Source organism: Castor canadensis, chromosome 14 (genome assembly GCF_047511655.1).
Source record: "Castor canadensis chromosome 14, mCasCan1.hap1v2, whole genome shotgun sequence".
NCBI classification, from domain to species: Eukaryota; Metazoa; Chordata; class Mammalia; order Rodentia; family Castoridae; genus Castor; species Castor canadensis.
Genome location: NC_133399.1, coordinates 59,649,160 through 59,665,510, shown reverse-complemented (window position 1 = coordinate 59,665,510; position 16,351 = coordinate 59,649,160). Strand labels below are relative to the sequence as shown.

The 16,351-nt window shown below is 41.7% G+C and overlaps 1 protein-coding gene across 1 annotated transcript in view; it reads left to right on the top strand.

Moving 5' to 3' along the window:
- Positions 1-16,351, top strand: part of Kcnu1 (potassium calcium-activated channel subfamily U member 1) — a 154,091-nt gene that overhangs the window by 117,230 nt on the left and 20,510 nt on the right. The window contains exons 22-24 of the mRNA XM_074053317.1: positions 1,732-1,828; positions 4,918-5,142; positions 7,512-7,707. Of these exons, the coding sequence (XP_073909418.1) occupies positions 1,732-1,828; positions 4,918-5,142; positions 7,512-7,707 (518 nt within the window). The remainder of the gene's footprint in view (positions 1-1,731; positions 1,829-4,917; positions 5,143-7,511; positions 7,708-16,351) is intronic.

Sequence of the window (16,351 nt, the reverse complement as noted above, 5' to 3'; positions counted from 1 at the left end):
ACCTCATTATGTTACTTGTCCAACACAGATCAGCAGGACAAAGGTGTTCTGGCCCTCACCATGTACCCAGGCTGCCCCTCTCTATAGCAACTTGGGAAAGAATCTGAAAAGTCACACAAAAGGGGGCTTTTCACTACCTCAGCTATCAACTCTCACATTTTGTTGGAGAGAACTGGTCATGTGGCTCTACTTAACTGTCCATATGCTCAGGAAGGGAAGGAGAGTTGAATTTTGTGAATACAAGCAACCCCAACCTCAGGATTATGTTCACATGCCAGCTTTAAAATGTGTTAGGTCTTTTGTTTTGTCCATAAAATAAAGGGGAAGAGGGTATCTTTACAGTGTCTGGCAGAAATGAAAATGTTCTCCAAATACTTCAATTTTTTCTTATGCTCCACATCCTCCTTAAAGTTAGCAAGAGTTCACGCGACTGAATCTGGTTAATGAGATAGGCTGTGTGCCACTTTGGGCAAAGTCAGTTAAAAGTCTAGGTTTGGTTATCCAGTTCCTTCCTTTTCCCCTGCACTAAGTGGGGAGCATGTCCCAGATATTGTGGCCATAAGATGGGAGCCCCTGTTTCCCGCAGGATCTGAGGGGCTGTATGGAGCACAGGTACCTGTTCACCTGAATAAAATATATAGCAGGGTGACAAATAACCTGTGTTGGGTTAGGCCCCTGGAGTTATGAGGTTATTTTTTTGCAGCCAAGTCCTAGTTTCTCCTGACTTATCTAGGGCCTTTCGTACCTTAAATTTTCTTTGATTCTAGAAGGGTTCCCTCTGTTCTCTATAAAGTAAATATACATTCCTTAGAATTTGAGTAGAATTTTTCCAAAACATAATCTAACCCTTTTCATGGTTGAATATTTTGCAAAGCAAGATTGTGCCTAACTGTAGTGTGGGGCTGTATGTGGAAGGCTTCACCAAGATTTGATCAGAACTAAGCAAAGCCTGGTCAAGTGCAGACCAATGACAGAAGTTGCAAAATGCATGTAATAAACAAGGAGGCTTCAGTAGGGACCTGTGAGGGAAAAAAATACAGTAAGAGCAGAAGATAGGCTAAAGGAAAACAGCCTAAGGAAAGAGAGGCCACTCATGATTGGATGTCCCTCAGCCTTTTACTTTTTATTTTTACACCTTTTTTTGAGATCAGCTGCCCAGACCGCCTCAGCCTCCAGGGCACTGGGATTACAGTTGTGTACCACCATGCCTGGCTCTCCCATGGCCTTTTAAATTCTAGATTGAGGTGTCCAAAATGCTGCTTATCTGGCTGGTGGAATGGTTCAAGTGGTAGAGCACCTGCTTAGTAAGCATGAGGCCCTGAGTTCAAAGCCCAGTACAAAACAAACAAACAAACAAAACCCTGCTCATGATTTCTGATAAGCAATAGTAACATTTGTGATAGTAGCAAAATTAAGGGTTGAAATAACCCTTATTATATACATCCTGCCAGGCATGTATAATCTAAGGAGAAAAGAGCCTGACTGTGGTTTTCTTGTCCAAAATGTCTGTCTTCAGCTATGAAGATGTCTTCAGCTGTGATTTAATTTGGACATTCCAGTCCTGGTACCACTGGAGCATGAGCCTTTATTCTGGTGTCTCAGGCTTGCCGGCATTCTCACCTTACATTGATCTCCACTTTTTGCTCAGGGCCCTCATGAGTTTTCCATCCTGGCTTTATTACACTGGAGCCCCAAATATTCTCAGGCTAACCATCCATGCTCTCTGTTTAGGAATTTGCAGTATGATACGACACAAGACGCCGACCAGCTTGATAGCAGTGGCATGTTTCACTGGTGCAAGTCAACCCCTTTGGACAAGGTGATTCTGGTAGGTCATCATGCAGCCAAGTTCTAATGAGCTAAAGCATCTCTCAGGGTAAAGGACGCCCTTCTTCTAATCACAAACAGCTGCCTGTTCTCTTTGTAAACTGTGAATTTGGAAGGAAAAACATACACCTCACCAGCCGTGTGAATAACATACCTTACAACCCATGCGGTATCCAACAGAGAGTATGGCTGATATTCAGAACACTTAGATGTTTTTGACTGTTACGTCCTTCTTTTAGCAGTTTGATAAGTCAACTATTTAGAATAATGCTCTCCTGAAACTTTGAGTTGTTCTAGTAAATGTAACTAATCTAAACACACCAAGGAAACCTATTTGTAAGGACTCTGGGTCATTCCTTTGTTTAAAAATAAATAAACATTTCCCTAATTTATTAAGCTTAAAATGTAAATGTTCTATAATTTTTTTTTCTTAAAGCTGGCTATACAAACATTGAACACATTAGCAAAAACTTTATCTCTCAAGTGCTTTTCACCCCAGCCCCAGGAATCCTGGGTGAATCCTTACAGATATAGTTCTGCTCCTCACTCCCTACTGCCGAGGAAACAAATTAACTCAGCTTATTAAAACGCCAACAGCTAAGATGTAAAAAGCCTTGTATCCTAATCCAGGCTCTGATACCTGCTTTCTGGATTCCCATCTATTCTTATTTTCTGGAGTTAAACACTGAAGAATAATGTCAGCGGTTTTTCTTACAAGAGTAGCTGGTAAATTTGACCAATAATAATGATTGCTCACATGCGGTATGAACCCTATATAATTTTCTCATCTATGACTAGTTGATAATTATAAATATTTTCTTGCTTTCCAAAAGCAGTTTAGTTCACTTTTTCTATTAGACATGCACACGCATACATACACGCAGAACACACACCACCTTGTGTCTTAATGCCAGGGTCCTGACAGGAGAGTTCCAATTTTTGTAAAACCATGATCAATCATTTGATCAGAAACAAAATAGTCAGAACTGTCATATCAACTGGAAGACTATTAGTATTGCTGAAAGTCACCATTTTAGCAATTATGTCTTACTGTAAACTACACAAAATAAATATCTGTTGAGCAGGAAGCCAAATATGTTTTCAGTGGGTGGAAAATCTTTAGAAACCTTGGGAAGCTGGGTGCAGACTGAGCCACCCAAGAGACCAAGAAAGGGAAGTAACAAAGGTTTTATTAACTGAATTTGTTAAGCACACAGACAAGTTACCATGATAGTTATTTCCTTTATGATGCTTGATATGGAATATGGTCAGTGCAACAACTGAGCTGTTTATTAAGTTTAGAAGGCCTTCTTAGTTTTAGAATTGCTAAGGGTTTTTGAAACTTGTTTCCCTCGAGGAGAAATATCCTGATTGGAAAACTCAGTCTTTAAACTTGGAGAAGGTTCTCCACAAGCCTTGCAGAGGACCAACTGGAAGTATTCAATTTAATTTACTTTGAACAAATAGCACATCTTCCTCCCCCACCCCAAAGTCACCATCTTCCTTAATAGGGGGACAGTTTTTGCCACAGTTTGTTGGAGAAATTGCCTCTTTAGCTTTGTCTATAAATGCACTGTTCCATGTATCTTGCTGCTAAATGTTTAGTTCTCCTCAGAAAAGCAATTGTTGGACTTCAGGCATGTTACATTAAATACCCTTAGAGGCGTCATTATTCAAGTTTAAACTAATCAGATTAACTGGAGACAATTATTTAATAGATTTGGTTAAGATTCACATTGCTCTCTAGGAAGCTCTCCAGACAAGTAGCTTTATTTCCGTTCACAAGGAGATTCTCTTAGAAAGAGGGTATTTCCCAGTGCTGGCTAATTTGATCAACTCTAATGGTGGAGATGTCAGATGTTACTTATTTATCCTGTTGGATTTTATCAAGCCCTGCTTTGTAGAAGCTTGTCAGCAAAGGACTGACATAAAGAAGAGTGATAAACCTACTTGAAATATGCTGAATCTTTGTGTGCTTAGGAATGTAGAACACTCACATATGAAATTTAAGTACATTTAACTTACTCCCTACCAGCTTCCAATGTTCTCCTTTCACTAAGACTCAGGTTTAATTAATAATTATTGAACAACTGTTCGCAAGTCAAGCATGATACTTTCAAAATGTTATTTAATTCTCACAACAAAATTTAACATTGCCTTCTTTCAAAATTTTAAACGTAAAGAAATTGAGGTCAGAGAGGTTAAAGTAATTTAACCTCTAGCCAGAATACAAAGCCAAGATTCCTGGCTCCACATCCAATGCTGTTTCTGTTACTGTGACTGTCATAGAGGAGAGGCCCATTCCTTGAAATACACCAGACACATTTTTCAGTTATCTTTATTGTTTTTATTGATTGTGTGTGGAACGTAATTTAAATATATCTCTTACATCTTATTTTATTTCCAACTTGGAAATATGCAGATGATTTTAACAATTGGCAGTGCTTCTTATAGCATGAGACATAGTCAAATGTTTGAAATCAAGTAGAACTTTCATAACCTTCCTTTTTCTTTTGTGTACTTTGTATAATGAATTTCCTTGATTTGGGAGGGATTTTTTTCAAATCAGTTCAGTGTATTAAGTTGAATGTATTCAACCATTCTTGATGGACAAAAAGGCTAGTTTGTATGGTTCCAACAACTATGAACACCCACCGAATACTGCAGCTTATTGTACAATTAATGTAATTTTGGCAGCTCTCTAGAAGACAGAAGTTTAGCAATGGAATTTGGAATGCCTCAGTTTTTCACTGACTTACAGTATAGCACACAGGACCCTAAAAGCATAATAAAAGTCAAGAAACATTTCCCCCATTTGATTCAATACTACCACATCTTGAGTCATTCTCCACATGCTGAGTTGAGTTTTAATTGATTCATTCCAGGATAACAGAAACTAAAGAAAAAAGGACGAAAGTTATATTTGCACCACGTATGTATAAGCTCCATTTTTAAGTGATTTGAAAACTTCTATTTGCCTTATGAGAGTACCACTCTTGATGTACCTAAAAGAGTCAGGGTGAGGAGGAGTCTTCTTTGAAGGACTCCCGTCTTGTTTATAAACATGATTCGATTCTGGTTTATCCTCAGAAACGTACTGACAAGTCAAAACACGAGTTTCGGAACCACATTGTAGCATGTGTGTTTGGAGATGCCCACTCAACCCTGATGGGACTCCGGAATTTTGTGATGCCCTTGAGAGCTAGCAACTACACCCGGCAGGAGCTGAAGGACATTGTGTTTATTGGGTCTCTGGATTACCTTCAGAGAGAATGGCGATTTCTCCGGAATTTTCCCCAGATATACATTATGCCTGTAAGTATCACACAGAATACTGAATTTTATAATAGTAATAGTGCTAGAAATTAAAAAATAGTAGTAGTGTGCAGTTACATAGAGCATGCTGGGTACACCATTCTAAACATTGTGTGTTTATATTAATTCATTTAACCTTCAAAATAACTCTAAGGGATAAATATCACAGAAGTTGAACCTTAGGCATGGACACAATAAATAACTTGCCCAAGATAGCATAGCAAGTTAGTGGCAAATGCAGGATTTAAATCCAGACACTGTGGCTATTGAGTTTATGCCCAAACCACCATGTTTTATGGTCTTTACACAAATGAGAGTTTCTCTGCACCTCTGAATCCGATTTAAATTTACTATTACAAATTTACCATTAGCTAAACCTAAGCCAGCCTTTGTGCTCTAACTTTCTTGTCTTTTTTTGGAGACATCTTGTATGGAATATATAGTGACGTACGATCCCTCATAGAGAGGGGTTCATGTCGTGCTATATAGCTTTATTTCCCCTCTCAAGGAGAAGAAGAAGAGTCAGGCTTACAACCTGGCAAAATGGATCCTCTAGGGTTTAAATGTCCTTTCCAATAGGAAAAGGGGACCAAGAACTAGAGAAAAGGTTAGATCAAGAAGAATTAACCTAGAAGGTAACACACATGCACAGGAAATTAATATGAGTCAACTCCCTGTATAGCTATTCTTATCTCAACCAGCAAAAACCCTTGTTCCTTCCTATTGTTGCTTATACTCTCTCTTCAACAAAATTAGAGATAAGGGCAAAATAGTTTCTGCCGGGTATCGAGGGGGTGGGGGGGAGAGGGAGGGGGCGGAGTGGGTGGTAAGGGAGGGAGTGAGGGCAGGGGGGAGAAATGACCCAAGCCTTGTATGCACATATGAATAATAAAACAATACAATAAAATTAAAAAACCAAAACTCACACTGAGATTTAATTGCCACTATAACAGTGTTGAGAGATGGGATCTTAAAGAAGTGATTGGGTCATGAGGGCACTGTCCCCATGAATGAATCAATGCTGTTATGGTGACATTGGGGTTAGTTATTGTGGGAGGAGGTTCCTGTTAAAAAATGAGGTTTAGCTTTATCCTTTTACCTACGTGCATACTCTTACCATGTGGTACCCTCCACCATGTTATGATGCAGCAAGAAAGTCCTCATCAGATGCAACCCTTCGATCTCAGACTTCCTAGACTCCAGAACTATGATAAATAAATTTGCTTCTTTATAAATTATCCAGTCTAATGTACTGAGTTATAGCAGCAGAAAAATGGGCTAAGACAGGACCTCCTATGTGTATATAGTATTGTGGTTGCAAATTACATTTGTATTTAACTTTTATAGGTCTTTATTCCAACTATGTTAACATTTCCTAGATAAAAAGCCCATTACGTGCATTGTGAGATATATGAAAGCATCTGGATTTTTACAAAATAATGCTGGTGTTATGTAAGGAATATTTTTCAAACTTCAAGATTGATTCTTTCAAGAAGCAAATTGAATTTGCCTTTTTCAAAAGCTACCATAAAGTTCCCTATTTCAATACCCTTGCTTCAGAACATACAAAGGAAGAAAATGACTGGAAGTCTCCAGATTCAACTAATGTTAGGAATTACCAATATTAGACCCCAGGCTTCCTGAAGGTGGGACCAGATTCATCCCTATCTATCCACCAAAGGAAAGAAGGAAGTGCCATGTTACTAGTTTACCTGCAGAGTATAAGTAAGGAAGACTAGTAGCAATATTGTGAGGATGAAAAATTAGTCTTTAGCTCCATAGCCTCTTCTTTCTCTGAATTTCTTGTGACTTCTCTGAATTACCCTTATTTTATCTCTGGATTTAAGTCCTCCTTTTGCCATTTGCATGCTGTGTAATCTTGGGAAAGTTACTGTTTCTATGTTACTACTTCTGGGTTTCTCTTACTCTATTTCTCTTCTCCCACTTGAGTCATCAAAATGGATTATGCTCCTCCCACCCTACATTCCTTGTTCGCTGGGAAGGGTCTGGGAAATCTATTCACAAGAAGATATTAATGGTTGATAAGGAAAAATGTATCAGGTGTTAGATAACTAAGTTTAAAAATGAAGCTAGTAGCACAGGTTTATAATCCCAGCACTTAGGAGACAGAGACAGGAAGATGACCAAGTTTGAGGCCAGCCTGGGTTACATAGTGGGACCCTGTCTTAAAATAATTAATTAATTAATTAATAAGCAAATTAAAATAAATAAATAAAATCAAGCCAGTGGGGACTAGAGATATTTCAACTCAAAAAATCACATCACCCACAAAGAACCCTCACCATGAGTTATGATATCAAAATCTCCCATCTGACAAGACCCTTAGCAATCTGGTTTTCTCTTCTTAGGGATCTGCATTCTATACCGGAGACCTGCATGCAGTTAACATAGAGGACTGCTCCATGTGTGTTATCTTAGCCCCATCACCCAAGCAATCCCACAGCCAGACTCTGGTGGACACAGAGACCATCATGGCCACACTCAATATCAGATCACTACGGATCAGCTCCCCTCCCCAGGCAACCTCAGTGACAGGTCAGAAAAGTCCTCTGATGGGAAGAGGCTAGGGAGGGTAGAAATAAGCAAATACTGGAGTACTTTAATTATGAAGAGAAAGAGAGGATGGGCCAGATGTCCCCTGGGACCTCTTCCAACCCTGACAAAATAGAAGTAGCCTTTGGTTATTTCCTCTAGAATTCTAAGTCAAGTGGCGACTGATACCCAGCTTCCAAATGGAATGCACATCACACTGTTTTCCCTTTTCAAGAAAAAAAGAAATCACAGAATTGTAAATGCTACTTTTTTTGATGCTAATGTAGTATCAATGTCTTGTTGACATTCAAGTTATAATTCATATTTCATGGTTGGGACAATAAACTGTTATTCTCTTACCCTTCAAGATGCTTTCAATATGTGAACTGCAGAAGATTATGTCTAAGGTTCCATCAAACTTCTGTAGACTAAAAAGGTCCTATTTCAGTTTCAAATTAGAAAGAGATAGGAAGAAAGAAGCAGGGATTTATTCAGGAGAGAAAGCTTGTCTTTTTCTCCTTTAGATTCCTCTCAGTACTTGAGACAATTACTATCACCTGATATATGCTTAACAAGTACCTATTGAGCAAGGAGATGAGTGAGCAGAACTCATGAAGAACTTCCACATATTTCACTGTACCCCAAATGCACCTCAGTTTAATTCCCACTATAAGATTGTATCTTATTCTTCTCCCCGCTAAATGGCAAAAGGCTTATAGATTAGTCTATTTCTAAAAATTGACAACCAGTCATTCAATCTAATATTCAAAGTGCTAATACTGAAGAATGTTCTATATCAAAAACAGATATTCAATCCAAGAAATAAAAGTATACTGTGACTGGAATCTCTTGGATCCAGCCATTTCTTTTGGAGATGTGCAATGTCTTGTGTATCAAGATTGGGTAGTAGAGGGCTGGTGGAGTGGTTCAAATGGTAGAGCATCAGCCTAGGAAGTGTGAGACCCTGAGTTTCAACCCCAGTACCACCAAAACAAACAAAGAAACAAACAAACAAAAAGACTGGATACCAAGGCCTCAGGCCACATGGCTACTGATCTATCAGCCCACCTGGCCTGGCCCTTAGGGAGGTCAGATATCAAAGGCATTTCAAGGTTCTCTGTGATTATGCCCATAGATAAAAATGTTCACGAGTCAAGTTGGAAAATCAAAAGAATCCCCTCTGGCTCCTAAGCACTGTGGCTAGACAGGAAAATGCAAGGATCTTAGGACAAAGGAAAAAGGGAGGCTTAGTAGGTGACCTGAGCCATTTACTGGGCACACCCTCACTAAGCAACCACACCCAACTCAGCATCCAGGGTTTGTTTTGCAGAGCAGAACTAGTAACAAAGCACTTGATGAATATCAACCATGAGTAGCTTAACTGAGAAGGAGTGAGCCTTGCATCTGCTGAACAAATCTGAAGATCCAGAAAAGCAAAGGTTGTTTTATTCTGCCACACTTAGCAATTACGATCACTCAAAGTCACACTGCACACACTTGTGCAACTTTATAATTGGACAGAAAAGAAAACTTTAAAGGCAGTGTCGTATCATCCAAATACAAACAAAAACATCCATGCAAATATAAGCCTAATCTGACACCACCATAAGCCATCTAGTTAATGACATGGATGAATAGTCCTTTTTATTTTGTCTTTAAATCTCACTTCCTTTATAGCCTAGAAAGATAAACCTATGATTCTAGTATGGCTTCCTTATATCTAGTAATTTTTTTTTCATTTGCACATCAATTCATTCAGTAAAAAGATGTTGATTTTATAAGGTGTCAGGCCCTCTGGTGCCTTTAAAGTAGCACTGAAATGGTTGGGTAGACTGAGGTAGAAGGAGAGATGAGAAAAGGATTGATAAGAGGCAGAGACAAGAAGGAATGTCAAAGTACCTGAAACCTGAGGAAGTGTGAGCAGGCACTTTCCCCAAAGATAAAAAACAAAACTTAGGAAAGAATGTGCCATGTAGGTCTTGTGCCATTCCTGTGTGGGTGTGACGGAATTAATTGTAGATCCAGTCAACTCCAAGAACCCACCTAACAAGGATCATCAGGCCTACCTATCTGGCACAAAACCATTCAGTGAAGTCATGTTTTGAGCATATTTCGAAAATTAATTACTCAGAATATGAGATTTGTGTGAGAGGAAGCATGTTTGGACCTCTTGATCATTCTTTCCATTTCACATTGGAAAGAATGTTCTTGTACCATATGGAAAAGGAAATCTATCACCTCTAAGAATAGAAAGTCTAAAGGACTGTACAATTCTCCCAGGAGATAAAACACATCCTCCATACTGAGCACCAAACTACAACCAGCTACTGGGCCATTTTCTTTCCCTTTTCCTCAGCCAGGGACAGTTTTTCCCCCTGAGATCATCTGACCAAGTGTCTGAAGACACTTGGGTTGTCACAAGTGGGGGCAGGAGTACTGTTAGCTTCTAGAGGTTAGAGATAAGAAATACTGTTCACCATCTTCCAATGCACAGGACAGCTCCACAAGGTAAAGAAAGTCAAAAGCCACCAAGATTGAGAAACCTTGTCATGGCATAGCAGGTGAGGATTTTGTGGGGCTAATAGGTATTTCCACATCTTCACACCATTATAAACTTGATGTAGCCTTGGGAGTCTATCCTATCCAGAGATTCACAACAGGATGTTTGTGTTGGGGGAACAGCAGAGTAGTGACTCAGAAAAGGATTTGTAAGAACCCCAGGCCTCCTGGCCATCTCCACAGGAAACCTAAAGGTTTTCCAGTAATGTTCTAATTACTGCCCTGTCACATCACAAGAAGAACAGGTTGGCAAACCTAGGTACTGAACTAAATAATCTGTGGCATAGTCTAAACATACAACAGTAATTAATTCTGACAACTTAATACGCTACTGAAATTTAAATGTACAGTAGTAATCTACAATTAAGCAATCTTTTGTAATAGCACCCTGCCAGCCTGGAAGATTTCAGGTATAATACTGTGTACTATTAGGTAGCAAAAATATTGACACTAGCAAAATGTACCCAGGCTATGATCTGACACTTATTCAAATTATTGCTCTAGGAGGAAAGACAGATAAGACGAAAATTCTGTTGCTTTCATTTGCTGTATCAGAAACACATATTTATGCAGTCACTTTAGCCAGTGTGCATGTTTCTGTATGCAATTAGAACATTTGATTTTGAAAGTCAGGTATTCTAAGTCCTTTCACAGCAGAGAACTGGAATCAGAAAGTCTGATTCAAAGGATGATTTCCTCATAGAGAGGTTTCCCCTTTGAGGGAATCTGATCCCAATATTTTATTAAAGTGCCAGTGACATCTTGCATACTGTAAAAGAGGCACAAAATGGTATCCTGAAAAGGGCATGAGCTTTAAGTGGGTGCTAGTCAGGGTGTAAAACCCACATCCTGTATGATCTTGGCCAAGGTATCTATCACTCATCTTCCAGAATGATCTAACTGTATCTATAGACTCCATTCAGAGTTGATTTGACAGTTATATAATTCTTATCTCCTGACAGTGTCCACTGTTTATAGCTGCCACGGGGATCATTTGCAAATACTCATCAGATAATCTCAACCGATGGCAATTATAGGAAAATCACATAAGATCTTGCAGGCTGGTAGAGAGTTTGAATTCTCCTCAAATTTATCCTTGTTCATGCTGGCTCTTTCCTGTGCTAGGTCCCTCTCTGCTTGACAGATCTTTGTCATTCTTCAGGACTCTGTCCCAATGCCAGAGATGCCTCCCTTTGAGCCTTATCTAGTCACCTCTCTCACATCAATAACTAGTTCCTAAAATTTGAGGGCTTTTATGTCTTCCTGCATTATGAAAATCACAAAGATTTTTGTAAAGAAAAGCACTTTAAAGTATTCATATCCCATCAAGAGTAAGCTATGTCTACAGCCACTGATTCAGCCCTTCCTCTTAAGTCAACATTTAAATCTGGGCTAATTTTCCTCATCTAAACCTAAAGAGTTTTAGAAAATTCCTGAGATCATTCCAGGTTGTATCTATAAACCAAACATGTTGGGCTCTTCCTGTGGATCTTCTGTTTTTATCCTATACCCATGGTTCAGAACTTTAGTGGATATCAGAAATATATTCACCTCTACCTTGTGCTAACAAGAAGTGGCTCTTTTGCTGAATACTTCTTGGAAGGATGGAGGAAGTGTTAAATATTGTGGTACATAGCATTTCCTCTGGAAAAAACATCCCCTTTTGGATTCTCTCTTTTTCCCTGCCTCTACCTAAGGGACTAGATTTCCCCTTATCCTTCTTGGTCTACTCCTCAGGTGGCCTTACCCAAATTCACTCCCCATCCCAGGCTCTCTTCCCTATCAATCAACTAACTCAGTAAACAAAGGAATCTTTTAATGTTTCATCCTCTTCTAAAGCAACAGAGAATCTTACTTATGTTAGGACCCGGAATCCTATTCCCCCGAGAGACAGAGAGCCAGGCGTGAATGCAATCAACAAAGCAGAGTTTATTGGGCTGGCTAGCCAGGGTCGAGCTCCCACACGGACACGCAGGACCGGTTAGGAAAACACGACCCTGAGCCTCTTTAGGGGAAATCTTATATAGACCGCAGTGGCATGCATATTTTCGTTATCAACATTGGTCAAGCAGGCAGAGCACATCTTGCGCGTACCTCACATCTTGCACGTACTTCACATCTTGCATGTACCCCCCGCTCACATTCCCCACATTCTATATGCCCTAACTGAGCCCTGCTGCATTGCTTATCTTATCTACATGGGGTGTTTGGTACTGGTTTCTCCAACAAGGGGGTTGGGGCCCACTGAGACCTCCTATTCCTTTCATTCCCCCCTTTTCTTACGGCCTAAATTGAGGAATCATTCTCAAGGGGATGAAGAGCCTGATATTGTTGGCGGAGGACCAGAAGTTGGATAGTATTAATTCGACTTTTGACAAAAGTCATAAGTCGGTTTAGAATCCAGGGTCCTATGGTAACAAGTAATAGGATGATTATTATTGGCCCTGCCAATGCAGATAAAAGGGTAGCCAACCATGGGGACTGGTTAAACCAAGACTCAAACCAGCTTTCCCCGGCCTCTTTTTCTCGTTTTCTTTGTTCCAGGCTCTTTCGAAGTTTAGACATGGAGTCACGAACAACTCCGGTATGGTCAGCGTAAAAACAACATTCTTCCCCTAGAGCAACACATAGTCCCCCCTTTTGGAGGAACAACAAGTCCAGACCTCGTTGGTTTTGGAGTACTACCTCAGACAGGGAAGTGAGGGATTTTTCTAGGTGGCTAATGGAGGGTTCTATTCTCTCTATATCTTCGTCTATGGCTGCACGCAGCGAAGACATCCCTTTCTGCTGGGTGGCCAAAGAAGCTATGCCGGTTCCTGCTCCCGCTAACCCTAGGCTGAGTAGGGTAGCAATAGTTACTGTGGAAATAGGTTCTCTCTTTTTCCTTTTTTCAACCATTTTTGTATTCCAGTATGAATATAAACTCTCTTCCGAATGATAGAGGATGCAGGGCAGCACAGTCACTATAACACAGAATTCTTTAGAGCTGTTAAACACCTTAGTTGATAGGCACGGGGTGAGTCCAGACCGCGAGCATAGCCACCACCCATTGTCCTTTGGAATTACCCATTTAATAGCATTTTCCCAGGTAGAACTGGCGTTAATAACAGTACATAAGTCCCGTCTGTTCTTTGGCACTTTTCCTAAGCAGGTTCCTTGGCCGCTTACCTGCTGTATGGTCAGACCTCTCTTACGGTCTCCCCAGGAACATTGAGTAGGGTTTTCCTCAGATGAGGTATCGTGAGTGGTGTTTAGCCCTATTGCCTCATAGAATGGGGGCCTCACATCATAACATAACCAGCATGAGTTAGTCATGTTAGGGTTGGTGTGGTTTAACGTCAGGAAGGCAGCACCCACTAGCTCCCAGAGGGGGTCTTTAGATCCGGTCATGAGACTGGGCCTCACCAGGGGAGGGCTGGTTTCTGATGGTCTTGGAGTTGTAACATTAGCCCGGGCTATGGTTGAGGGAAGGTGATGAGCTGTGGAAGGTCGGGGAGGTGGCTTTACATAGGGTGGCCTAAGTACCTTATTAGGGCCTATTGTTAGAGTAGAGACTGGTTGTTGCACACGCCGCAAAGTAAAAAGGGCTCCTGGATGATTTGTTTTGTAGAGTCTGACTCCCCAGGATTTACCCAATTCCCAATTCGTTGCCTTTTTTCCTAAATCAGTGAAATTTATCATAATGGGATTACAATTGGGGGGAGTTGGGCATCCCTTATTTATAGGTCTAGGTTGGTGGTATGTAATGCCAGATTGAGAGACTCTACTTAATTGAATAAGGTCCCCCTGTTTGGGGGGTGGCCACCATATATCCCCTGAGCTCTCACAACCCCATGACTTACAATAATAGTCTGCGATTCCTCCACATTTTTTTCTGTGGTTGGGTTGGGGAGCAGGGCAGACATAGAAGTAACTTTGGCGCAAATCCCATTGTCCCCTGCCAGTGAATAAGGCCCTTAAGTCAAAGTATAATTCTGGGAACCAGGTGCTGGGAGGGGTCACCTTGGAGGTCTGGTTAAGAATGTCTCCTGTGGATACATCTACAATCATCCAGGTCAGGTTAAAAGGTTGATGTGGATTTGTATGCCCCCAGCAAGTGGTGGACAGGGTTAGAAAAAGGAATAAAGTTACCGAGGTCCAGTATGAAGTTTGAGTTTGAAAAAATTTTCCTTGTGGTGGGACACCCTTCTTGTTGGCAGGAAGCCTTTCTTCATAGCTACCGGATCTGCCGGTCTGATGTGGGTATAGTGGACCCAGGTGATAATCCCATTCTAGGAGGGCTGTGGAGCATCTGGAGTGTTCTCATTTTTCGGAGCATCCCGTATCAGCCGGAGCTTGAGTGGGTTTGTTGGATGCTTCTGTGCAGACCAGTTTTCCTGTTTTTTCTCTGGAGGGTGAGCCCGCCTTACATGGGAATGGTGTACCCATGCTGCAATCCCATCGACCTTGAGGGCGGTAGGGGTAGTAAACAGTACAACATAAGGTCCTTTCCATCTAGGCTCTAGGGTTTTGGACTGATGTCTTTTAACCCATACCATATCCCCCGGGACTATGCCATGCTCCGTGTTCGGGGTCCTCTCTGCAGTATGGTACGCTTGAATTAGGGGCCATATTTGTTGTTGCACTTTAGCTAAAGCCTGTAGAGTAACACGATAATTTGGGGCCAGATCACCTAGTCTCGGGCTTAAGGTCCTCTGAATGATGGGGGGTGGAGCCCCATACAGGATCTCAAAGGGAGTTAGCCCGTGGACATATGGAGAGTTCCGGACCTGGAAGATGGCCAAGGGAAGGAGCGTCACCCAATCACCGCCAGTCTCCAGGGCCAATTTGGCTAAGGTCTCCTTTAGTGTCCTATTCATCCTTTCTACTTGCCCTGAGCTCTGGGGGTTATATTCGCAATGTAGCTTCCAATTGGCCCCCATAGTCTGGGCTAGTCCCTGCAGGACTTTACTAACAAAAGCCGGACCGTTATCTGACCCAATTGCCTCGGGCACCCCATATCTGGGTATGATTTCCTCTAGCAAAGCCTTTGCCACTACCTGACTCGTCTCCTTCTTTGTAGGAAAAGCCTCCACCCAGCCTGAAAAGGTATCTATGAATACCAGCAAATATTTGTACCCAAACTTTCCCAGTTTTACCTCAGTAAAATCCACTTCCCAACTTCTTCCCGGAGCCCTCCCCCGTTCCCGAGTACCTGTATGGTGCCCCTCCCTTCATCCTGGTTTCATGATTGTGCAGCTGGCACAATCTTCCACAATTTGGCGGACTGCTATGGTCTGGTTCGGAAATCGGAGCTGCGCAGATGTCAAGTCTAGTAATTTTCTCCGCCCCAAATGGGTGGACTTATGTAAGTTAGCCAACAGGAATCATCCGAGTTTTTCAGGCAGAATTAACTTGCCTTCCAAGTCGCTTTTCCATCCGTCTTCCCCTTCTCTAAAGGGGGAGTGGGCTCTCATCCAAGTGAAATCCTCTGTGGAGTATTCTGGTCGGGGGGGGGTAGCGGAGGGAGCTCTGGGACCGGCACGTCTATTGCCGCAACCGTGGAAGGTTGCCCTGTCTCCATGGGAGGACTCACCATTGCTACTCTCTTTGCTTCTTGATCTGCTCTGTTGTTACCGACAGCTTCCGGCGTCTTGGCAGACTGGTGGCCTGGGACATACATCACTGCCACTGCCTTCGGTTTTTCCACTGCCATTAATAGACGCTGGACTTCGGCTAGGTTCTTTAGATGTTTTCCTTCTGCTGTGCGGAATCCTCTTTCGCGATAGATGGCCCCGTGGACATGGATGGTACCGAAAGCATAGCGGCTATTGGTGTAGATATTGACTCGCTTTCCTTTTGCCCTCTCCAGGGCCTCTGCCAAGGCAATTAATTCCGCTTTTTGGGCTGATGTTCCGGGTGGGAGGGCGCTGCTCCATACCGTATTTCCTTCTTGGTCGACTACAGCTGCCCCTGCCCTTCGGGCTCCATCTTGGAAAAAACTGCTTCCATCCGTGTACCAGTTTAATTTGCAGCCGGACAGGGGGGTATCCTTTAGGTCAGCCTGTACCTGTGTAACTTCGGAGAGGAATTCTTTGCAGTTATGGACAGGTGTCTG